This window comes from Canis lupus, chromosome 2, assembly GCF_048164855.1.
Source record: "Canis lupus baileyi chromosome 2, mCanLup2.hap1, whole genome shotgun sequence".
Classification (NCBI taxonomy): Eukaryota; Metazoa; Chordata; class Mammalia; order Carnivora; family Canidae; genus Canis; species Canis lupus.
This window is the reverse complement of record NC_132839.1, coordinates 74,736,015-74,760,531: the sequence shown is the minus strand read 5'-3', so window position 1 is coordinate 74,760,531 and position 24,517 is coordinate 74,736,015. Positions and strand designations below refer to the sequence as shown.

General features: G+C 38.0%; 1 protein-coding gene across 27 annotated transcripts in view; it reads left to right on the top strand.

Moving 5' to 3' along the window:
• The first annotated feature begins 1,775 nt into the window (after positions 1 to 1,775).
• The window catches only part of WDR19 (WD repeat domain 19), a 172,412-nt gene continuing 149,670 nt past the window's right edge, over positions 1,776 to 24,517 (top strand). For all 27 annotated transcript variants that reach the window (XR_012021683.1, XR_012021674.1, XR_012021656.1 and 24 more), the window contains exons 1-8: positions 1,776 to 1,912; positions 4,601 to 4,692; positions 4,999 to 5,064; positions 6,866 to 6,991; positions 14,269 to 14,384; positions 18,171 to 18,286; positions 22,972 to 23,052; positions 24,199 to 24,311. Coding sequence is in view for 9 of the 27 variants with exons in the window: in XM_072807342.1 (XP_072663443.1) it covers positions 1,793 to 1,912; positions 4,601 to 4,692; positions 4,999 to 5,064; positions 6,866 to 6,991; positions 14,269 to 14,384; positions 18,171 to 18,286; positions 22,972 to 23,052; positions 24,199 to 24,311 (830 nt within the window). In the remaining 18 variants the exon portion in view is untranslated. The remainder of the gene's footprint in view (positions 1,913 to 4,600; positions 4,693 to 4,998; positions 5,065 to 6,865; positions 6,992 to 14,268; positions 14,385 to 18,170; positions 18,287 to 22,971; positions 23,053 to 24,198; positions 24,312 to 24,517) is intronic.

The following is a 24,517-nucleotide window of genomic DNA, read 5'->3' as shown; positions in this document are numbered from 1 at the left end:
CCTATAGAAATAAAGTATAAAGGAATACTGCAAACAACAGGATGCCAAAAAACTGGATAACCTAGATGAAAAGCATAAATTCCTAGAAAGACACAAATTATCAAAACTGACTCAAAAAGAAGTCGAAAATCTGATTAGACCTGTAACAAGACATGGAATTTCTAACTAAAAAACAAGTTCACACACACACAAAGCCTAGTAAGACTAATTATCTACTCTATCCAGATAATCCCACTTCTTTCAATTCTTCATATCCTTACTCTATCATTTTACCTTAACTACCTTTTCTGAGACAAACCCAATAGTCTATTAAATAATATCTGCTTTGAGTCTCTTGAAATGCTCTGCCCTGGTTTGCAGGGCAAAGTCTGCACTCTCCTGATTTTCATTTTTCTGGCCTAATTTTATCTCTGTTCTGTAGACTTCCCTTGAAGAGTGGCAAAATATCCCACTCCAAAATAAGCTACTTTGACATAAGGATTATTTTGAGCTAACGGTACCTAAAAAATAGCAGATGCAAAAGACTAATCTTCTTTTCTTCCTGAAAACGGGGATTAAAAACTCCCATGTGAAAGATACCCTCCCTGTACCATAAGAAATGGCATTCTTACCATCAAGGAGATGCTGAAATTGAAGAGTCTATACAAACGGAACTTATTGACATAATTATTTTTTTTTCTCCTCACCATAGTTTATAGTTGCTTTCCCACAGTCGCGTCTCTTTGTTCAGCCAAATATAAAAGCATGCATGCACGCAGGTGTCATTTCTTTGGGTCTTTTCCTTAGGAAAAGGAACACGTATTTGTAGGCTTTTCTTCCTTAATCTGTCTTAGGTTAGTCTAATTCTCAGGCCGAGCTGAAAAACCCTAAGAGGGTAAATTTTGTCTCCCTTACATTCCCTAAAGCTAGAAAGTCCCATTCACTCCTTTAAATAGTGGATGGCCAATTTCTGAATTTCTACTTCTCTAACCTTTTTCTCTTTCACTCAATCCCCTAGTAATGATATTTTCATTTTAATGGGCAGGTCTTAAAAATAATAATAATAATAATGGGCAGGTCTTGCACCTGAAACTAAACTAACTAAACAAAACCCGACGCCAAGGGAACAGTATCCTCCTTAAGAACGGTAACATCCATCATTAGTTCCTTGAAACCATTTTCTTGAAGCAAATACGATTCCTACCTAATGCTGATAAGAAAAAAGGGTGGGCACTTGGGCAAAAGAAGTACTTTCATAACGAACGAAGCACAAATCTATGGCAGGGCATAATATTTGGGGAAAAGCTGCCAGGTCCGAAGTCTAAACAGAGAAGCAATCAGTGCTCATTTTTCTTGCCCAATTTAGTTGGCCTATTAACGCCTTGAAGAAGACTACTTCTCACATCCTGTGTCTTCTAGCCCAGAAGCCTGGGAAGGAAAAGAGAGAGAGAGATGACGCGCAGGCCCGCCCAAGTCCTCCCTGCGCGTACTCTGCACGAGTATCTGGCCCAAGAGCAAATCCCCGTTCTCGGTTCTTGCAACATTCAGGGCCTTTTCGTTGCCTGGAATCCGGGCGCCCCCGCCCGCCGCCATCGACATCTTCGGCACCGGGAGCAGAAGTTGACGCAGGACGTCCTAAGGGCGTCCCCGGCCTCGTCCAATCAGAGCCCAAGAAGGAAGGGAGGGTGGGCCGGAGCTCCTGACGCACAACCATTCGGGGCCCGCCTCCGCGCGTGTCACGTGACTCCAGTCCACGCCTCCCGTCCGCCCCTGCGGAGGCCCCACGAGGCTCCGCCCCCCCGGGTAGAGCTCCATGATTGGTCACTGCTCGCGCGGTCTCCTGGGTGACGGGAACGCGTTAGCCCTCCTGGAGCTGACTCTCCGCGCCTGCGCACTTTCCGGATCGCGCGGCCGCTCTAGCCTTGAGATGAAGGTAAATAACTTACAAACCCCGGGGCCGGCGCGGCGGGGAAACGCGACCACAGGCGCTGGGCCCGCTGAGCGTCACATTGAGGAGAGGGGGCCTGTGTCCCCCTCCCTCCTCCCGAGGGGGGCTAGGAATGGCGAAGAGAGCTGGGTGACCTGGGGCGGGGTGGGGGGGCGAAGTTGAAGGAAAGAGGAGGGGAACGCGGAGAGGGGAGGCCTCATTTCTGGGACCGCGAACGGAGTTGAAGCGGGGCGGGCGGAGGGAACCCGGGCACGGCCCGAAAGGAGCAGACCGGGTCGGAAAAGACCCCGAACTACCCACGGCGGGGAGACCGGTATGCTGGGAGGCTCGGCCCCCGCAAGCAGCTGAACCCCTGGCAAGCCGCGCAACCGCTCAGCGTTTAAAAAGAGTGAAGAGCTTCCGAAAGAAGAATGTCAGAGTGTATCGCCGGTGACTAATGTACAAATCACGCAGTGGCTCGTGGATGTAATTCGCGGGGAAATCTGCGCCTGCACACGCGGGTCCTGCTGGAGAGCATCATCCTCTGCACGCACCGTTCCTGCGCTTGGGCTTCGGGCGAACCCCATCCCCGGCCCCTGGGCTACAGCGCCCTCGCCCCCCTGCTTTACCACTGCCTTAGCCCTCCGCCCCGATCTGGCAAAGAAATGGATAGTTCAATTTTAAATTGAAGATTCCTTGTGGCTCTTAGCGTGGAAATTGGAATTGACAGGCTGGTAATCGATCATAACTTCACATTTCTAAAGCCTTTCACGATTTCTGAAGTTGTCAGCACGGAGGAGGCATTCCTCTTGGTTCGCAACTGAAAATTTTGTGCTTGAGGCAACTTAAGCGACTTGTTTTAAGCCCTACAGCTGATCATAAGTTAAAAAGTACAATTCAGACCTTGGTTTTCTGGTGTTGAAGCTAGCGCTTTTTCAGTCTACTGTATATGGAGCACTATACTGTATATGAAGAAAACTAAGATGTACGATCACAGCCAGAAGAGGTCTACCCGGGAGCTAGTCAAATTGAAGTTTAAGGATCCCTCACTTGCAGGAAGGGGTTCCAGGGTCACTTGGTCACAAAGGTCACACCTTTTTTTCCCAAGGTGTTTTCAAGCTCCACGAAACGTGGATGGACTTGTAATTATAATACACTTCTGTTTCCAATAGAGATGGATTTCATCTCCTTAACATACCAAACGACTAATGATTGGTATTTAATTTTAAAATTATATATATACATTTATTTATATTTTTTAAGACAGAGAGTGAGAACATGGGTGCAAAGGGAGAGGAGGAAAGAATCTCAAGCACTTTCCCAGCCGAGTGCAGGGCTCAATTTCAGGACCCTCAGACCATGATCTGAGCAGAAATCAAGAGCCTGACACTTGGCCAACTGCGCCACCCAGGTGACCCTTGGTATTTAATTTTAAGCATTGAATGAGTTTTGTATGGCCACTCTGATTGTCAAGCCACCTGTAGTAGTATGTGAACTTCATATGCCTAGCTGTGGTCTATGATTTAACCTAATTGTTTATAATTTAACCTAATATTAAAATTAAATTCTCTTATTCAAGCTCTATATTCGTAATTGTTTTGGATCAGTATTGTTTGATATAAATGTACTGTGAGCGAATGTAATTTAAAATTTTTAGTGGCCATCTTAAAATGTTTTAAAAACAAACAGGGATGCGTAGGTGGCTCAGGGCAGATCCCAGGATCTTGGGCTTGAGTCCCCCATCAGGCTCCTCCTGGCAGGGAGCCTGCTTCTCCTGCCTATTTCTTGCCTGTCTCTCATGAATAAATACATAAAATCTTTAAAAATAAATAAATAAAATAAACAGGTAAGATTAATTTAAATAATATATTTTATTTTATCCAGTATATTAAAAATATTATCTCAATATGTAATCAACAAAAAATTATCAATGAGATAGTTTACATTTTTCATAGTCCTTGAAATGGGTATGTATTCTATATTTACAACACTTCTAATTTGGACTGCCTACATTTCAAGCCCTCAATAAAATCAAGTCCACCTGTGTTTGTGGCTTTTATATTGGGTACCCCAGTTCTTGACTGTATGAGTGAAAAGAAAGGCTTTTGAGTTGACCACCAGTCAACCACCACCCAGTAGTCAAAGTGAGCACTTAATGATTAAGTAAATATAACTAGTGGGTAAAGGTAGAAAATAATTTTGAATGAAGGACAGTTTGTATTTTTATCATGGTTAAGTTTTTTTTTTTTTTTTTTTTGAGATTTTATTTGTTTATTCATGAGAGACACACACAGAGAGGCAGAGACACAGGTAGATGGAAAGGGAGAAGTAGGCTCCACACAGGAAGCCCGATGTGGGACTTCATCCCAGGACCCCAGGATCATGCCCTGAACCAAAGGCAGATGCTCAACCGCTGAGCCACCCAGGTGTCCCTCAAAAACATTTTAAACCAAAACTTTATAATAAATGCTTGCCTATGTGTTGAGGTCCATACTTTAACAACCAGATTGTAGAAGTTCGTTGGTTGGTTGGTTGATCTGATTATTTTGTCTGTTACATTGTTGACTTTTTCTGGATAAGCTCTAACAGTAAGCCTTTAACATCTGAATCTTACTGTTTTCATGATCATGTTTGATATCTTTGACCAACCCTTAATTGTATGTTTTGAAAATATAAAAATATTTATCTTTTTAGCGTGTTTTCTCACTGCTAGAGAAGAGTGGGCCTGGCACACCAATACAGTTCACCTGGCAAAAAACATCAGGAAACTACCTTGCAGTAACAGGGTAAGAAATCAGTGAATGTTTTAAGTAAATTATCCTGACTTCAAATGGTTATATGCCTGCATAACCACACAATTTATTTAGTAGCGGTTCTTGTGTGATGCTTGTATAGTGGGAAGAATAATACATTCACCTGCATGAACATCACAGTTCATAAAATCTTTTCCCTGGTACTAACTTTGTAGATATAAATTATGAAACTGTCCCGAGAGAGTGCTGAAATCATTTGGATGGCAGCTTAAATATTTTTGATATACATTTATAAAAAGAAACACTTAAATTTTAATTTTGTGCTCTCTTTGCTTTTAGAGCTGATCATATTGTGAAAATCTTTGATCGCCATGGTCAAAAAAGAAGTGAAATTAACTTACCTGGGTAAGTACAGAGGTGGATCAGAAACTTCTTCAAGCTTTCTTTCCTAAAAGATAAAAAAGTATTACCTTAAAACTATAATCAAATAGAATTTTACAACTTATATAGAATCTGTATGTCCTCTTTTGCTTTCTTCAATTGCAAAGCAATTTGTTTTTCTGTTTTTTTTTTTAAACATTTATTTACTTATTTTTAGAGAAAGAGCATAAGTGGGAGAGGCAGAAGGAACAGGAGAGAGAATCCAAGACTGTGCTCAGCACAGAGCCCAATCTGGGGTTGCATCTCAGGACCCCGACATCACAACCTGAACAAAGACCATTGACTGCACCACCCAGGCACCCCAGGGATTTGATTTTTTTAACACATAAGTTGTTAGTGAAGTGTGTAGACATATAGCATATGAGTTAGAGTTGATATTTATAACCTCCATACGTTCACAGGGAAGCTTTAATGTACAATTACAAATGAATCCAAATGAAAGATTCTTATTTAATTATAAACAAGCCTTATTTTGTGTATAAGCAGAGAAGATAAGCCCATATCACTGTAATATTTCCTCTCATAAATTGTTGGAAAATAATTACTTTCAACATACTTTTTAAACCTTTTTTTTTTTTTTTTTTTTAAAGAGTGTGCATGCCTGCAAGCAGGGTGGCAGGGGACGTGGGGCAGGGTAAGAATCTTAAGCAGACTCCACACTGAGTGAGCCCCAATGTGGGGTTTAATCTCATGACCCTGAGATCATGATCTGAGGTGAAATCAACCGTCTGATGCTTAATTGACTGAGCTACCGAGGTGCCCCTTGACATACCTTTTTAAAGGACAAGGCCTATCAGTTTTCAGTAAATCATTTTAGATTACACAAAACATAAGCATTTTTAAAAAAGATTATTTATTTTAGAGAGAGTGTGTGTGTGAGCACAGGGTTAGAGGGGGAGGAAGAGAGAGTCTCAAGTAGACTGCACCAACATGGGGCTTAATCCCGTGACCCTGAAATCACGAGCTGAAACCTTTTTCTCTCTGTAAATCTTTTTTTTTTTAATATTTTATTTATTTACATATGAGAGACAGAGAGAGAGAGGCAGAGGGAGAAGCAGGCTTCATGCAGGGAGCCCGACATGGGACTCCTAGGACCCCAGGATCACGCCCTGGGCTGAAGACAGGCGCTAAACCGCTGAGCCACACAGGAATCCCTCTCTCTGTAAATCTGATATAACCTTTAACACTTGGTCATACAAATTACCTCTTGATTCCAGAATTGATTGCTTTGTAGGGGTACTTGATGAGTTTGTTTTACCAGAAGGCCAGGTTCTTTATAGGATGTAAGAAAATGTGCTTACAAGGTGTGATTTTATTTAATGTAATATATATAAAAAATATTTAAAATAGAATTTAAAATTTTCCCATCCCCTCAATAATAATAAAAAATTTAACTTAGTGAGGTACCTGGGTGGCTAACTCAGGTAAGTGTCCAACTCTTGGCTTCAGCTCAGGTCATGATCTCAGAGTCATGGGATCGAGCCTCGCATTGGGCTCCACACTCAGTGCAGAGTCTAAAGATTCTCTCTCTCTCTCTTTGCCCCTCCTCCTTCCTGCTTACATGCTCTCTCTCTCAAAAAAAAAAAAAATTTGTATTATCTAAGCAGTGAATAGTGAGTTGTATTTTCCGCTTTAGAAAGTTTATGATCTATTCAAAATAGATTGAATGGTCTTGTTATAGATAAAAATCACAAATACATATTTAAATTTCTTTCTCCTACTTTAAGAAAACGTATAGTTATATTTTGCTTTCTTTTTTTAAAAGTAACTGTGTTGCTATGGATTGGGATAAAGATGGAGATATCCTAGCAGTGATTGCTGAGAAATCTAGTTGCATTTATCTGTGGGATGCCAACACAAATAAAACCAGCCAATTAGACAGTGGTATGAGGTAAGAATAACTTTTTTATTTTAAATCTTCACTTAGAAATAAGATTGTTTGTAGGTTTGATGCTAATAATACTTACTGCTCTCATTATAAAGATGTGTTTGTGAGTTATTTTCCTATGAAAGTTTATTTTTTTATTGCATATAATCCTATTGATTTTGCCAAATGAATTAGAATAAAATTGTTAAAATTGTAAAATATAAATAGCTTCTTGAAAATTTGCTTTTGGCAGAACAGACTAAAATGTTCAAAGATGAGACAAAACATCTGGAAAAATCTGCAAATAGGATTGGCCTCAGGCATTGCTGGGTCCACTGCTTCTAGTGATGCAGTCAAGACTCTCTCCATCTCTTAGGTCTTCCTTTCTCTCTATTGACTTTATTCTAAGTCAGACTCTCCCCATGGCTGCTGCCAGCTATTGGGTTATATCATTCTTCACAGCAAGTTATGCCAAAGAGAAGAGCATGTCCCCATCACATCCACTCCGTTACTCAAAAGGTCTCTGAGTAGAGTAGTAGGCAGGGCCATGGGATTGAAAATTCCTATAGGTGAAGAGTGGGATAAAAGTTGAGACACTTCCCAAATGGAAAATATACTGGGTAATAAAAGAAATGACAGATTTCTGCTAAAATAGAAACTATTATACCATATGGAATAGAAAAATTTATTCACAACTGAAACTTGGCAGTTCAACGTTGAACAAGTTGCTTGCTTTACTTCTTTCTAAACTTCAATTTCTTCAACTATATGGAATGTGAATAATAACTCCCACGTAGTGTCATATGACATGCAGGTAGGCCACACACATACTGCAAGATTAGACTGTATATTTCCAGTTTACTGAGGAATAACAACCCGAAGGAAGTAAGGTGGCCATGAAGAACAGGACCAGAGGTAACTCTAACCCTCCAAATTGACACATGAGGTATGCAATTCACAGATGATATTGTCCACCCATCATAAAGTCTTGCTAGATTTGAGAGCCTTCATTTCTTGCTCTGTCCTTTTATACTTTGGGTATATATCACTTTTTAGAAAGATTTTACATACTATCTGTTCTTCCATTCAAGAGAATATTTATAAATATCAATTAGTGGTTCTTGAACCAAATTAAGCATCAGTGAGAATGCATTCTCATGCAGAGAAAAATGCATAATTAATCTGTGGTGTTTCAGACTGGTATATGTCTGCCTCTGCTGTCTATCTTCCCACAGATCCATTTCCTTACATCATCTCAGAGTTGTTGTGATGTTTAATTGCATGTCATGGCCAGGCATAAAATCAGGAACTGAATGAATAGTATAGATGTTACTGTAATTATCAAGGTAGAACAAATTAAATATTTGTTGATATTAATATTTAATGTCTAAAAGACTTTTGTATATACATAGGTACAGCTACTATTATTTGTCTCTTATTTAAAGGTCAATCTATTACACTAAGATACTTAAACATAATTTTTAATATCAGTTTTTTTAAGTATATTAATTTTGCAAACAAATATCCTTAAAAAATTTAAATTCCATTTGCAAATTTAGTTGGAATTTATTCTTTTGAGCACTTCAGATATCTTAGTACACAAAACATATTCAAATATAATCATTGCAAAACTTACTACAGTGTCACTTAACTATCTTAAATTATTATGTTAACACAACAGATTGAATTTATTAGTTTTTACTAAGTGTATTTTTATAACTTCTTAGAATTATAGTGGTACATCCCCTGATCTTACCTAGGCTTATAGCAATTATGTCCCTGGGGTACAGCAATCTTTCCAGAGAACTAAATACAACATCTCATTTGTGAACCAGTTGATTTCTGGTTGGATCATTGGACATGGTTGCTTCTTCCAAAGGCCATTCAGACCTAAGTACTAGTCATCCTACTCAGTCTCTTTTCTAATTGATCTTCAGTTTTTATATCAGCAAGACTTTTTTAAGTCTGTGCCTTTCACATAGGTTGCATTTTTTTTTTTTTTTGTAGCCACATGCATTTTCCTAGAATAATATATTCTTTAACTTGGCCAAAAATACATGTAATCACTATATATTGTTCTCATCCGCTAGCATTATTGGGAACTTATGTGTGTCACAATATCTTATTGTAATTTGTAGAGCCTTCTAGAGGCCTTATCTCTGAAGAAAAGAAGATGGGGTCTGTTCAGCTGGCTCTTCTTTTGAGGATATTTGGTTACTTGATCTTCTTGGAACATACTGTTTAACTCTTTTTCTAGTTGGTTGTTATGTGACTGTTGGTAATGATAAACTATTGAATGAACTATTGTTACACTATTCTTACTAAATGTAACCACTATTGCTGATCACACTTTGGGCTTCTCATGCAGTTCCTCCTTTCTCTGGTGCTATTTAGCTGGCTCACAAGTCTTTCTATTTGTGTTTTCTGAAAAGCAGACTCCCAAACAGGATTGAGTGTGTGAGATTTATTACAGGAAATACCTGTAAGGAAACATAGAAGGAGCAGGTTAGAAGAGCCATCAGACCACAGTGCATATCTGACCCTTGTAAAGGGGAGAGGGAAGGAAGAAACGTTGGGTAGAAACATCTTATACTGGAGCCCAATTCTAAGAAAGTTCAGGTAGGCCTCTGAGGAGACTTTCAGCCAATGTTACCCATCAGTGGAATTCTGTCTCTCAGGAATGGGCCTCAACAGTATCCTTGCCCACTCAGTTACAGTCTAGGAAGCTGTGGGAAGGTATGGCCCCAGCACATCAAAGTAATAGATTCCAGTGGGGGCCTTCATCAGTTACACTTTCCGTAGCTAGAGATCTGAGAGGCATATTCTCATAGCTGTCACGCCTACTTAAGCAGACAGAAAAACAAGCATATTGTTCTTCTAAAAACATATATTTAATAGATGAAACCCAGCAGCCTGGGATATTAGTACTTATTAGAAATAATTTTTCTAACTAAATATTTTATTACATTCACCTATTGTTACAATGAACTTTTTGTATACTTTACATGAATTTTTGTCTTTTAGGTATGAGCATTCTTGAAAGCAGTATTGCTTTATGTAAACAGTGAATGATCTGTCAGTGGTTCTCAAACTTTAGCTGCATCAGAGTGCCTATTAAAACACAGATAGCTGAATGCCACCCCCAGAGTTTCTCATTCAGTAGGCCTGGGGTGGGATCAGAGAACTGGCATTTCTGAAGTTCCCAAGTGATGCTGTTGGTCCTGGGATGGCATTTTCAGAACCACTTTTCTATACCCACTGTGATTTCTTTCCTTGATATATAAAATGAGCTACTCTCTCAGGAGTCCTGATTCCATTTAGTAGGGAATTACATAAAAGTTTAGCCAGTAGGTCTTAGAATGTACTTAAGAACTGATGGTAGGCAAATGTGCTTTCTACCTCTTTCCAAGTGAGCTAATCTTTTTTTTTTTTTTTTTTTTAAGATTTTATTTACTCATGAGAGACACACACACACACAGAGAGAGATAGGCAGAGGAAGAAACAAGCTCCATGCAGGGAGCCCGATGTGGTACTCGATCCCAGGACTGGGATTAAGCCCTGGGCTGAAGGCAGGCGCTAAACCACTGAGCCACCCAGTGATGCCCCGCTGAGCCACCCAGGGATCCCCCGTGAGCTAATCTTAATAGTGGCAGAGATGGGAAAAACAAGAAGATGTCAATGGAGTAGAAGAACCCTAGGTTCATCTCATCCCATAAATACAACTAGATAACCATCAAATCATCCTAAATAGCCCAGTAATCAACCAGAAGAATAACAGAACAAACTCTACAACTAAAGGGAGAGAAGAAGCCACACTGAAGAAGGTAAGTGTGGAGGCGTGGTCTAGTGGAGAAACAGATCCTGACTGCTGTGGAGGGGAAGGAGTCGTCATCATGGAGAAGAGCAGCAAGCAAGCCTTTGGTTTGGAAAATGGGGCTGAATTTCATGAATTCTCATGACCATTGGTGCTTAAAGCTTGGAGTTTTCAATGTCCGTGGCCTTGGCTAGGATCAATCCTGGAAGGCACTGCTCTACTCCTGGGAAGAAGGCAGGGAAACAACCCTGGGACATACAGCATGAAAACAACATCTGAAGAGAGCCCAGGGCAGAAAGTGGGGAGATTATTTGCTCTTCTTAGAGCATGTTCCTGAAAGATAGTACTCAGAGAGACACCTCTCTGTGAGCCATTTCCCTTTCCCACCCTTCACCATAAACACAGAGCCATCTATAGAAGCAGTGCAGTGTGGCTACTGGCTGCCTAATTTGCTTATACTAAGCACTCCCTGGCTTTAGCAGAACTGCTTTGCTCAGTCATGCTTACCTCAGTCCCGGTGTGCCCAGCTCCTCCTCCAGACCAGCACAGACCCCTGCCCACACCATGTCTCCCAACCAGAGAGTGCTGCAGAGCCTCAGTTCTAGTGGTTCTATGACAGGTCTCATATCACAAGCAAACCAAAGCACATTTAGTTAAAACTGACCACATTCAGGTCAGTGACCAACACTGTATACAGCAGACAAGAAGAGCCTCTGCAGATGACTGGCCTGAGGGATAGAGTAGCCAAAACACAATAGCAGAGGGTACAGAATGTACATTGAGGGCATTCCCTAAAGCTCCAGGCCCTGGGCACTACATCTATTTTATAAAGTCATTATGTTCAGGAGCAGGAGATATAACTGGATTTTCTAACACAAAAAAAGAAAGCAGAGACTTAGAAAAAAATGAGAAGACAGAGGAATTTATCCCAAATAAAAGAACAAAATAAGACCACACCCAGAGATCTAAGTGAAGTAGATATAAGTGACATGCCTGATGGAGATTTTAAGCAACAATTATAAGGATACTCACTGTGCTTGGGAGGACACCAGTGAGACACTACCACAAAGATAAAAGAGTTAAAAAAGAACCAGAGATGAAGAGTGCAATAAATGAGGTCAGAAACACACTTGATGCAATGAACAGCAGGCTGGAAGACCCAGAGGAACAAATTAATGACCTAGAAGACAAAGTAATGGAAAGCAATAAAGCTGAACCAAAAAAAAAAGATGAATTCTGCAACATGAGAATAAACATAGGGAACTCAGTCAAATGTAATAATATTCCCATTATAGAAATCCCAGAAGAAGAAAAGAAAGAAAAGGGGGCAGAAAATTTATTTGAGGAAATAGTAGCTAAAAACTTTCTTAACCTGGAGAAGGAAACAGACATCCAGATCCAGGAGGCACAAAGAACTCCTAACAAAATCAACAAAACAGACCCACGCCAAGATATATTGTAATTATGCTTGCAAAATACAGTAGTAAAGAAAAAATTTTCAAAGCAATAAGACAGAAGTAGTCACTAACTTACAAGGGAGAACCCATAAGGCTAGCAGGAGATTTTTTTCAACAGAAATTTGGCAAGCCAGAAGGGAGTGGCATAATATCTTCAAAGTACTGAATAGGAAAACTCTGCAGTCAAGAATATTCTATCTAGCAAGGCTAGCATTCAGAATAGAAAGAGAAAAAAATTTCCCAAACAAAACTAAAGGAGTTCATGACCACTAAAAGAGCGCTGCAAGAAATATTAAAAAGGACTCTTTGAATGCAAAAGAGAAACCAAAAATGACAATATAAAGGCAGGAAGCACAATTTTACAGAATATTTCTGTAAAAAAATTCAGTCAAGGAACTTATACAAAAAATGGATATAAAATATAACATGTATCTAAAACATGGGAAGGAGAGGAGAAAAGAATGAGTTCAAAATTAATCAACCATCAACTTAGTATAGACTGCTATTTGCTAAAGAGGTTATATACAAACTTAAGGGGAACAATATATCAAACAACACTAATAAACATGCAACAAATAAAGAGAAAGAAATCCAAATTTATCACTAAAGAAAATCAAACCATGAAAGAGAGAAAGACAAGAAAGGGTCAGAGAAAATCTCCAGGAACAACCACAAAACAAGTAATAAAATGGCAATATATACATATCTATCAGTAATTACTTTGAATGTAAATGGACTAAATCAAAAGAATAGACCGTTAGAATGGATTAAAAAAGCAAGACCTGTCTATATGCCGCCTAAAGGAGATTCATTTTAGATCTGAAGACACCTGCAGATTGAAAATGAGGGGGATAGAGAAACAACATGCAAATGGATGTTGAAAGGAAGCTAGAGTAGCAATATTTATATGGGACAAACTAGACTTTTAGACTTTAATACGAAGACTGAAACAAGACAAAGAAGGACACTATATAATAAAGGAGACAAGAAGGTGTAACAATTCTAAATTGCATAAGGGAAATAAGCCAGTGAAAGACAGATTATAAATTTTATAAATGAAATAAGTCAGCCAGTGAAAGACATGATTTTAGTCTTATGTGGAATTTAAGAAACAAGACAAGCAAAGGAAGAAAAAGAGAGAGAGAGACAAACCAAGAAACAGACTCCTAACTATAGAGAATAAACAGATGGTTACCAGAGGGGAGGTGATGGCAGTGGCGGTGGAGGTTAGGTGAGATAGGTGATGGGGATTATGGAGTGCAGTTGCTGTGATGAGCACCGAGTGTTGTATAGAAGTGTTGAATCACTATATTGCACACCTAAGACTAATATTATACTGTATGTTAACTAATTGGGATTTAAATAAGAATTTTAAAAAGTGACAGAGTTGGAAAAGATATGTCCTACTTAAGGTGGTGAATTCCCAATGATTTTTACAATTTAATATGTTATAGGACCCTACTTTTAAATTTTTTCAAATTTTTTTAAGGGAAGGAGGCTGAGGAAGAGAATCTTAAGAGGTTCCATACCCACTGTGGAGCCTGATGCAGGGCTCAATCTCACAACCCTGAGATCATGACCTGAGCCAGAATCAAGAGTCAGATGCTTAGCCATTTAAGCCACCCAGGCACCCAGACTCCACTTTTTTTTTTTTTTAAAGCACGTGATGTTAAAAAATAAAAAAATAAAGCATGTGATGTTAATCATCCATTAACATTTTTCCACATTTACAACTGTCATTAGACTAAACTACCTCATCATGAGTCATTTTATGAAATTTGAGGTTCCATCATGACTGAAGCGGAGCTTGTATTCATTATATATGTATCTTAGGTCTAACTGACCATAAGATCATCTTAAAGCATCTCCAGAATGTCTTTAGCACTTAGTCTTTGCCTAAAGCATTAAGTTGTTATTTTGTTCTATAACTTCTAAGTAGATATTAAAATTATTCATGAAATGCTTTTTTAAAGAACTCTTTGGATATTATGATTGTGAATCTTTTAGTGATTTATATCTTAATGTTACAGGGATCAAATGTCTTTTCTTCTTTGGTCAAAAATTGGAAGTGTCCTGGCTGTTGGAACTGTTAAAGGAAATTTGCTTATTTATAATCGTCAGACATCTCGAAAGATTCCTGTGCTGGGTAGGTTATACCTGGAAACACTGCTAAATACTTAAGATGCTTTAGATAGATGTCATGTTTTACTGCCTCAGATTTTTTTTTTTAAGGAAGGCGATATTTGCATTTGTGTCCTGGAAGTCAGAAGCCCCTTCTCACTTCCTTTTTTTTTTTTTTTTAAAGACTTTATTTATTTATTCATGAGAGAGACAGACAGAGAGAGGCAGAGACATAGGGAGAGGGAGAAGCAGGCTCCATGCAGGGAGCCTGATGTGGGACTCGATCCCAGAACCCCGGGATCATGCCCTGAGCATGAAGGCAGGTGCTAAACCACTGAGCCACCCTGGCATCCCAGATATTTCTGACACTGCAAGGGAAATTATGTTGTAATAAAGCTCCCCTGGTCAAGCCATATATCTAGCTAACCTACAAGATCCCTCTTCACTGTCTACTAAGAATTATCCAGGCTACATAGAATGGCTGCTCTAATGGCAGCTTGTGCCTTTGGACACCAGGACATTAATAGCATGGCTTCCATTTGTCCCTTTCTCACCTAGATTGTACCTGTGGACGTGGAATAGCTTGGTGTTTATCAATACCTTAGTAGATGGACTGAAACATTTGTGACTGTTTGGTCCAAATATATTAGATTCTTAATTCTGACCTCTTACTCTCTCCAAACACCAATTTAGTCTAGGTGTGCACTGTGAGTTACATTTGCCTCAGAGTATATGACTAGAGAAGGTTTTGTTCCTTGTTTGACCTTGGTTCAGGTTCTTTGATTCCCCCAATCTCTGGTCACTTAGCATCTGTCCTCTGAATGAATACCCAAGAAGAAGCAGATGAATTCTTCTCAATGATTAGAACATCATGCTGGTGAATGGTAAAACTAGTAGGCTTAATTATACCCAGGTGGCCAGAAAAATTATCATTTATTGCTAAGGAAGGAATTAAACTCTGCAGAGAAGAGTGCCCACAGAATACTTGAGAAAGTGTCTATCAACTAAGGACACTTAATTATTTCCGTTTTTCTCACATTTATGTCTATCTTTAATATCAGTGGTTTTGGTGCTCCAGCTGAAAGGTAATGCCATTGATCCTATAAAACTAAAGATATTTTGAGTTACAAAAATCAATGTAAATTGACCATTTGACTTCAGTTAGGCAATTTTTTGTATCCCACTTCATCTGTAAGAATACCCTACCAGCTAACTTAAGGCCCCAGAAATTTTGACACTTGACATATGAGAAAATAAGTTGTCAAAGCATGATTATTTCATGTCAGGTATTTATTACATATATGTGATTTTATATGTGATCTTTGTATTTAATATAAATATTGAGTCTGTTCTCGGTCATTTATTGTGTAAAATGGGCCTGAGGAGATTCAGGCTGATTATGTATCTTAGGTCCTTTGGCTAAATACATACTGCCTCTCTTGGGGTTGGTTATGATTTGTGGCTCTACTTTTTTTTGCTTTTAAATAACTCACTTTCCTAGATCCAAGCTTTTCCACTCTAGATAGCCACTACATGGTAGCATGGTCTGCCAGCATTTCACAATAACTAAAATCTGTTAATCTTGTTACATCTTGTACTCATTTATTTCCTTCAGCTAGACCAGATACAGGCAGTTCTCATGTTGCATGGTTCTTGTATACATGAAATTCATTTACTGTGGTTTAATTAAATATTGCCAGCCTCCCAGTAACATGATTCAAACTTCAGTTACCAGAATATATTAATTGTGAATTAATATTATGTCAATAAGTCAGTACATGTGAAGTGCCCAGAACACTGTAAGGAGGCATACAAAACAGGTTAACTGTTCTTGATGTTAAGTTTAACCTGAGTTCTGAGCTCTGGAAGCCAAGAGGCCATCATCTATACAGGAGGAAGAAAGAAGAGCTTTTCTTCTCCCTTTCTGGGGTATAGAAAGAAGTCTGTCTTTGACATTTCCCACCTCTCTTCATGCATTCTTTTTCTTTCCTGATGCCCATCTCTTTGGGCCCAATTGCAATGTACACAAGTCCCTTAATCTATGATCATTAAACTCTCCTATATCTCAGTGTCTTCTCTGAATGATCCCTTCTCTTTTGTGCCCTCATCTCCTGATTTGAAATGCCATTTATATCCTGACCAGTCTTATATTTGTCTCTTCCTATCCCTAGGCTCATGTATCCAACTGCTTATTCAACATCTCTGATGAGATGTCTAGTAAACACTTTAAATTTAATAATTTAATATCTCTAAAACCCTTTTGACCCACAGCTGTCCCCCCTCACCACTGATGACATCCCATCCTTTTAGATCTTCAGGCTAAAACCTTAACATCATCCTTGACTCTCCTCTTTCTCATACCTTCTGCATCTAATTTGCCAGAAAATCTTGTAGGCTCTTCAAATATTTCTGGAATCCAGCCTGTTCTCAACACCTCTCATGTTACCACTATGTGTGAGCCTCAGACATCTTCCACGTGAATTTCTGCAATCTCTGAACTGGTTTCCCTGCTTCAGCTCTTTCCACATTATACAATATTCTCAGCCTAGGTACCAGTGAGCTTTCTGCTCAGAAGTTTCCAATGGCTCTCCATAAGCCAGAGGTTTTACAATGGCCATCCAACACCTGCATGATTTGGCCCTTGCAAACTCCCTGATTTCATCTCATATTCCTCTCTTTTTACTTCCTCTGCTCCAGTTACACTATCCTTTTTGCTGAGCCTCTAACACACCAGACACTCTCCTGCCTCAGGCTCTACTCACTTAATAACTACTTATTTAGAACCTCCTTCCTGCATAGGTACTGTATTAAGTTCTGTCAGGGGTAGGAAGAATAAAATGAGTGTGGTCTCTGCTCTCAAAAGTAGCTAAAATAGCTAAACTCTTATAGTACTTTATATATGCCTGGCACTCTTCTAAGTGCTTGAACTCATTTGACCTTCAACTCTGTGAGACAGGCCCTAAGTATTATCCCCAATTTATGGATATGTGACTAAGGAATAGAAATGTTAGGTAGCTTACCCAGTGTTTTACAGTAAGTGGTGGAGCCAAGATTCAAATCCAGGCAGTCCGGCTCCAGAATATGTATACTTAACCATTCTACATCTCATTGTAGAATTAATCTTGAGACTCAAGGATTTATCTATCCTAGGACCTTCAACAAATGTACACAGTATATGATTTCCCCCACCCAAAAAATTCAGTTTTTGCACTGGCTAGGTTCCTCAATGAAAAAGTTTCCTGACACTCACTGGTTCCATCTAATATCATTGACTGGTTAAGTGACTCAGTTCTCAACACAAGTCTCACTAGGATACATTCAGATTTGGAGCTCAGCATTATCAGAAGTCATATGTGCTCTAGTTTTACATGAATATCCAAAACTTTGAATGTTGAATCTGTTTATACCAAGGGTCTACCATACTGTGAAGCTGAGTATAGTAAAGATAACTCAAGTGCCTTGGGATTTACTTCTCTTGAGACATTATTGTTATAGGTTTGGTTGTATGGTAAATAAACTTGTCAAGGAGTGGAGGAGTATCTTTTCGTGTTAGGGCCTATGCTCCTATCCACATAATATTGAAAAGCAGTATTGCTCTTAAATAGAGTTAGAATTTGATTTAGAATTTGGTAATAAACTTTTATATAAGGTTGCTTAGACATCGACTGCTTTGATGAGATTTAATATTCCTTGTCTGTTTAATATCCAAGACATATTACTTAGACTTTCAGATTGATATCACAGATCTTTTATTTATTTATTTATTTTTTGAGAAACCCATGTGTCTATACACAAATCATCTCTTTTTCAGGAAAACATACTAAGAGAATCACATGTGGATGTTGGAATGCAGAAAATCTGCTTGCTTTAGGTGGTGAAGATAAAATGATTACAGTTAGCAATCAGGAAGGTGACACAATAAGACAGGTAATACAATAACATCTTTGGTATGATATATTCAAAATTTTTCCTGAAATAAAGTTTGTCTAACAATCTATGAAATTTTAAAATCCCTATGTGAGATACATATGCAATAACTTCATATTCTAAACAACAAAAGCTGTTCTTTTTTATGTATTAGAACACTTTTCTTTCATTGGAGTCCTTTACCCAAATATCTTCCTTTGTACATTTTCTGTTACCTAGAATTAACATGGACTACCAGCTCTATGGTTATAGGCTGTATGTTTGTGAGATAGCTTTTATTTTATATATATAATATAAATGTTAATAACTGGACTCAGTCTGGTCTGCCTGATTCTTTTTTTTTATATATATATTTATTCATGAGAGACACAGAGAGGCAGAGACATAGGCAGAGGAAGAAGCAGGCTCCGTGCAGGGAGCCCAACGTGGGACTTGATCCCAGACCAGGATCATGCCCTGAGCTGAAAGCAGACGCTCAACTGCTGAGCCACTCATATTTCCCATGATCTGCCTGATTCTAAAGCCCATACATTTAACTGATATGTTAAATTGCTTCCAAACTAACCATAATTTAATTTTAGGATGAAGTTTACTACTGTTCAAATTTCCCAATTGATTAGATCTTCAGTGGCTCCTCCTTAAGGAAATTTGTATTACTTATAGTTACTACATAATCTCACCAGTGGGTAAATTTTACTTTGGACTACCTGGCTTATGATTTAGTATTTCTGGGGCAATATTAACTAGCAAGTTCTTTGAATACCCTCTAGGTATATTGGCACTGTGCTATGCATTTTAGAAGAAATATGAAATATGGTCCTATATTAGTTCTCTATTGGTTCGTAACAAATTACCCCCAAACGTAGCAGTTTCCAAACAATATACATTTATTGTTTTATAGTTTTTGTGGATGAGGAATGCAGGTGCATTCCTAGCTGCATTAAGATCTCAAGGCTGGGATCCCTGGGTGGCGCAGCGGTTTGGCGCCTGCCTTTGGCCCAGGGCGCGATCCTGGAGACCCGGGATCGAATCCCACGTCGGGCTCCCGGTGCATGGAGCCTGCTTCTCCCTCTGCCTGTGTCTCTGCGCCTGTCTCTCTCTCTCTGTGACTATCATAAATAAATAAAAATTAAAAAAAAATTAAAAAAAAAATCTCAAGGCTGCATTTTATTGGTCAAGGTTGGAGTCTCATCTGAAGGCTTGACTGGGAAAAAAAATCCGTTTCCAAGCTCAATCACATGGTCATTGACAAGAGTTCAGTTCCTTACAGGTTATGGTTTAAGGTCTCAGTTCCTCTCTGGCCATTGATTAGAAGCCTGCCTAATTTCCATGCCACATGGATCTCTCCATAGAGTGTCTCACAATATAGCAGGTGGTAAGAGAATGAGAGCAGCTATTTAAAACTTAAGCCACAATCTCTTAACAAATAACTTGATCTCAAAATTATTTTTGCTATATTTTGTTATGTAGAGGTGAGTCCCTAGGTCCAGCCCACACTCAGAGAGGTGTAGAGATGGGGATTATAGAAAGAAACCAGGATCACTGCGGATCATCTTAGAAGCTGCTGACCATAGGCCCTTACTCTAAGAAGATACAAACAAATCATGCTAAAACACACACAGTCTTATATGATTGCCATATTTTGTGGTATAGTTTACAAGTTCTATAATATTTGAGATGGAGGAGATCAATGAAAGTTGGATTGTGAATCTTTAAAAGACAGATGATCTGAATTAGTCAAGGTATAGGATAAATTGTAACAGTTCCAGACTTACAGGGGATCTAAGATATGGTAGTTTGGGTGTTTTTTCCCTCTTTCTCTTTCTTAGGTAACAGAGACAGGTAGGCAAATCATCTGTGCATCTTTGCTTTCACAGGGCGCTATACACAGTCCCAGGTTTTCCTCCATCTTCTTATTGCTCTGCCATTTGCAATGATGTTTTGTCTTCATCTGCATAATTACCCACACCACATCTGCATTTCCGCTCCAGAGAAGGGAGAAAGAGAAGTGGAGTGCAGGAAATATTTAAAGGACCTAGTCTGGAAGATGCATTTTATTATTTCCATTCATATCACTAGAACCTACTCATATAGTCACACCCCACTGCTGCCAGTGAAGCTGCAAATTTAGTCTCTGTAGGAAATCATGTGCTGTGCTGGAACTTGTTTTAGTGGAAACCATAAGACATTTAACAGCCTGTCATTTAACCCAAACAAAAGAGCATGGACAGAGATATGAGGAGAAACTTCTACCTTGTTCATGGCTTGTTCAAGATTGGCTTGACTGAAGATAGGGGCTTTCAGCATTTATAGAAAATAAGGCTGGTTGGTTGTTTCCTGTACTTGGAAAGCTCCAAAAGTGAGGCAGAAGTAACTCAACCGTGTTGAGTAGAACCATAGCACAATTAAACTGGTTTCTAAGATTAATTAATGTAGAAACCTAAAATTTTCTGGAAACCTAAAATTTTGATCATTCTATTTTGGTGCCATTTTGAATTAGAATGGTAGATATACAAGTCCAAATGCTTTAGCTCCCCATTCATTCTTATATATCCATATCAGACATCATCAGTAGATGTTGGCATTTTTTTTCCTCCTCAAGACATGGCCTTACAATATTTTGCTATATAACATCCCAGGAAATCACTACATTCAGCTATTATTTACATACAAGATAGCTATTTACCTTTTTTGATCTCTAAGAAGTATGCTTCTAGAATTAGACATACTATTTAAGTTGTCATGCAGTAAGCAAAGCATACGTTAAAAGTATTGCTTTATTTGGTGTTGTCTCTGAACTGCTTTGACTTTACTATTCTACAGATCACTCCATTGTTACTTGTGTGAATTTATTTTGATTCTACTAAGGAATTGTCTTATTTCTTAAATCTGAAGATTGCTTTCTTTTATTGATACTGGAAAATTCTGTCATCTCTTTCAGTATTAGTCTCTTGCCCTTTCTATTCTGTCCTGGAGTATCTGTTAGACATACATTGGACCTTCTCTCTCTCTTTCTCTCTCTCTAAGATTTTATTTATTTATTTGAGAGAGAGCAGGGGGAGGATCAGAGAGAGAGGGACAAGCAGACTGCACTGAGTGGGGAGCCCAACATGGGGCTCAATCTCATGACCCTGAGATTATGACTCTGAGATCATGACTTGAGCCAAAACCAAGAGTCAGATGTTTTACCAACTGAGCCACCCAAGCACCCCTCTTTGTCTCTCTTTCCTCTCTTTCATAATATCTATCTTTTTGTTACACTGTGCAACCTTGTGGATAATTTACCTAATCAATGTATTTACTCTTTCTACAAATTTGTCTGGTCTTCTATCTTTTTGAGTTTTTTTTTTTATTTTAATGATTCTACTTTTTGTTTTTAGGAAGTATTTTAGGGCAAAATAGGCAAACAGGGTTAAAAAGTCCAATTATGAAATAAATAAGTATTGAGGGTATAATATACAGGATAAGGAATATAGTCAGTAACATTATAATAATTTTGTATAGTGAGATAGTAACTAGACTTACCATGGGGATCATTTTGTGATGTATATAAATACTGAATCAGTATGATGTACCCCTAGAGCTAATAGGATATCGTATGTCAAGTATACAGTTTATCTCTCAACAACATTGGTTTCAACTGTGTAGATTTACTCACATGCAGATATATTTTGGTAAATACAGCACTGTAAATATATTTTCTCTTAAGATTTGCTTAATAATATTTTCTCTAGATTACTGTAAGAATACAGTATTTGATATACATAACATACAAAACATGTATGAGTTGAGTGTTCGTTATTAGTAAGGCTTCCAGTCAACAGTAGGCTATTAGTAGTTAAATATGGGGGGAGTCAACATTATATTTGAATTTTCAACTGTGCAGTGGCTTAGGTCCCCTAACCCACACATCGTTCAAGCGTCATCTGTCTTTAAATTAATAAAGAAAAGTACTTTGTAGTTTCCTAAAAAATCTGCCTGGACTTTTTTTTTAAGTCTATTGTCATACTTATGAGTCCTTTTGTGTTTTCAGTCATTTTTAAAGTTTTATTATGATCTCGGTGATAATTCTGTTATTTTTAGATCCACTAACTTTTGTTCTTGATGCATTATTTCTTGTGACATTTCTGATTTTGAATTGTGAGCTCATCTTTCAGCAGGGCTTGTATGTGGAAATTTTTTGGAGCTTTGGAAAAGGCTTTGGATCTGTTTTTGATAAACATTCCAAGGAGTTTCTAGACCACTCAAAGTATAAATTTGGACTTCAGAGCCTAAGCAAGAGAGGATGGGAGAGTCTTTTATTTGAAAAGAACTTTTTCAGCTTTTTTTTTTTTTCTGACCCAAAGCTCAGCCAGACTCAAATGAGCTTCTTTATTGTCTCCTTACCAACTGCTCTGGATTACACAGCATCAGTTTCTACACATACTTTGGTTATGGTTTAATCTTTGTTTATTGTCCCTGGAAATTTTCCTTACCTTTTTTCAATCTTATCTATTTAATAAGACATGTGTTCTGTTTCATCCAGAATTTCTAGATGTTTGTAACAGTGGGATTTTTAGGTATAACAAGTGAAAGCAAGTTACTGGTTTTATTAATATTAGGAATGAATAGGAAATGAATAGGAATGAATAGGAAAACACTTAGTGTTGTGCTTGTTCATAATGATAATATTTCTATCCCTACAGACAGCAGTGAGATCAGAGCCTAGTAACATGCAGTTTTCCATGATGAAGACTGATGATCGAATGTCTGCTGCTGAAAGCACAGTAAGAATTCTAAGTCAAATCCATATTCGTTATTTTGATAATTTTGTAGATTATACTTTCTCCTTTTCTAGGATGGTTCAGAATGTATAGTGATAAATTATTATCTGTCATTTATTAAATTAGTATTAGACTCCAGTGTCTCAGGCATATGTTACTTTTGCTGCTCTGGCAGCAGCTAGCTACCTGTATCACAGCAAATGAGGAAACCTTCCTATTATATTTGGTATTGTTCTTCTCATTCTTGTGGTACTAAAAACAGTGAGGGTCCCTTTATAAACAGAAATTTTGATTTGTTTATGATTTTTTATTTTCACTCAATTGGAGGTGGTAACCAGAGCTCTAGAAATTGTAGCTTTTATTTTCTTAATACCTTAGATGCATTTTACCTGCCACATTTTATTGTTCTAAAATCCAGATGATTTTTATAATTAATACAAATATGAAATGAAATAATGTTTCTATTTCTTAAAAAGCTGTTATTAACTTGATATAGTGACTTAATTGAAAGAGTCAAGGAAATATATCAAAGCATTTCTCTTATATAAATCCATCCTTCTTAATGAGCTCAAATAAGTAATATACTCTTTTCTCTCCCTCACATGGTTATACCTTCCACTGAGAACTACAGTTAAGTATTGGCTTGCATGAGTAATAGAGGGACACTATCTAGCCACGTTGACCAATGATCTGCAGATGATGGAAATAATGATCCAAAAAACCAAGCTCATTTATCCACACAGTATGGACTGTAATCCCCAATGGTTCAAAATCAGAATGACTTCTTAAGAGGGAAGACCCTTTGTACTCTATGAATTCAATTTCAGTGGAATTATGTCAGACTTCCAGCCCAGTACTGCACAGTACTCTAATGAGAGGTATAGAGGATTTTAAAAAGTTAATCCATCTAGCTATTTTAGTGTCTTCTCAAAGGCTGTGTTGGATACGTGTAAAGCCAAGGACCCTTCTCAGACTGTATATTAGTACAATATATTTTTTAAAGTCACATTGTTATCTTATTAATTATAATGTTTAATGTAAACTTGGCTTACTGTTTTCATAAATGAGGTTCAGCTATTTGAATTTGCTTATTGGTCTTCATGAAGTACTGAATAATTCATTTCACAATCTCTTAATCTTTTCTGGCAGATCAGTGTAGTGGTTGGCAAGAAAACTTTGTTTCTTTATAATCTGAATGAACCAGATAACCCAATTGATCTGGAATTTCAGCAGCATTATGGGAACATTGTCTCCTATAGCTGGTATGTGCAAGAAGCTCATTACCAAAAGATATCCATGTGTTTTTCCTTACTAATTATATCTAATTTTTGCCCATAGCATTTTCACTTCTCTATGTAACATTTTCTGGATCATAGACTATGATTTAATATGTGAAACTACCTAACATATTATCTGGCCCTCAACAAATTGTATTCTATAGTTCCTTAGTTTTAATGTACTTGCTAAC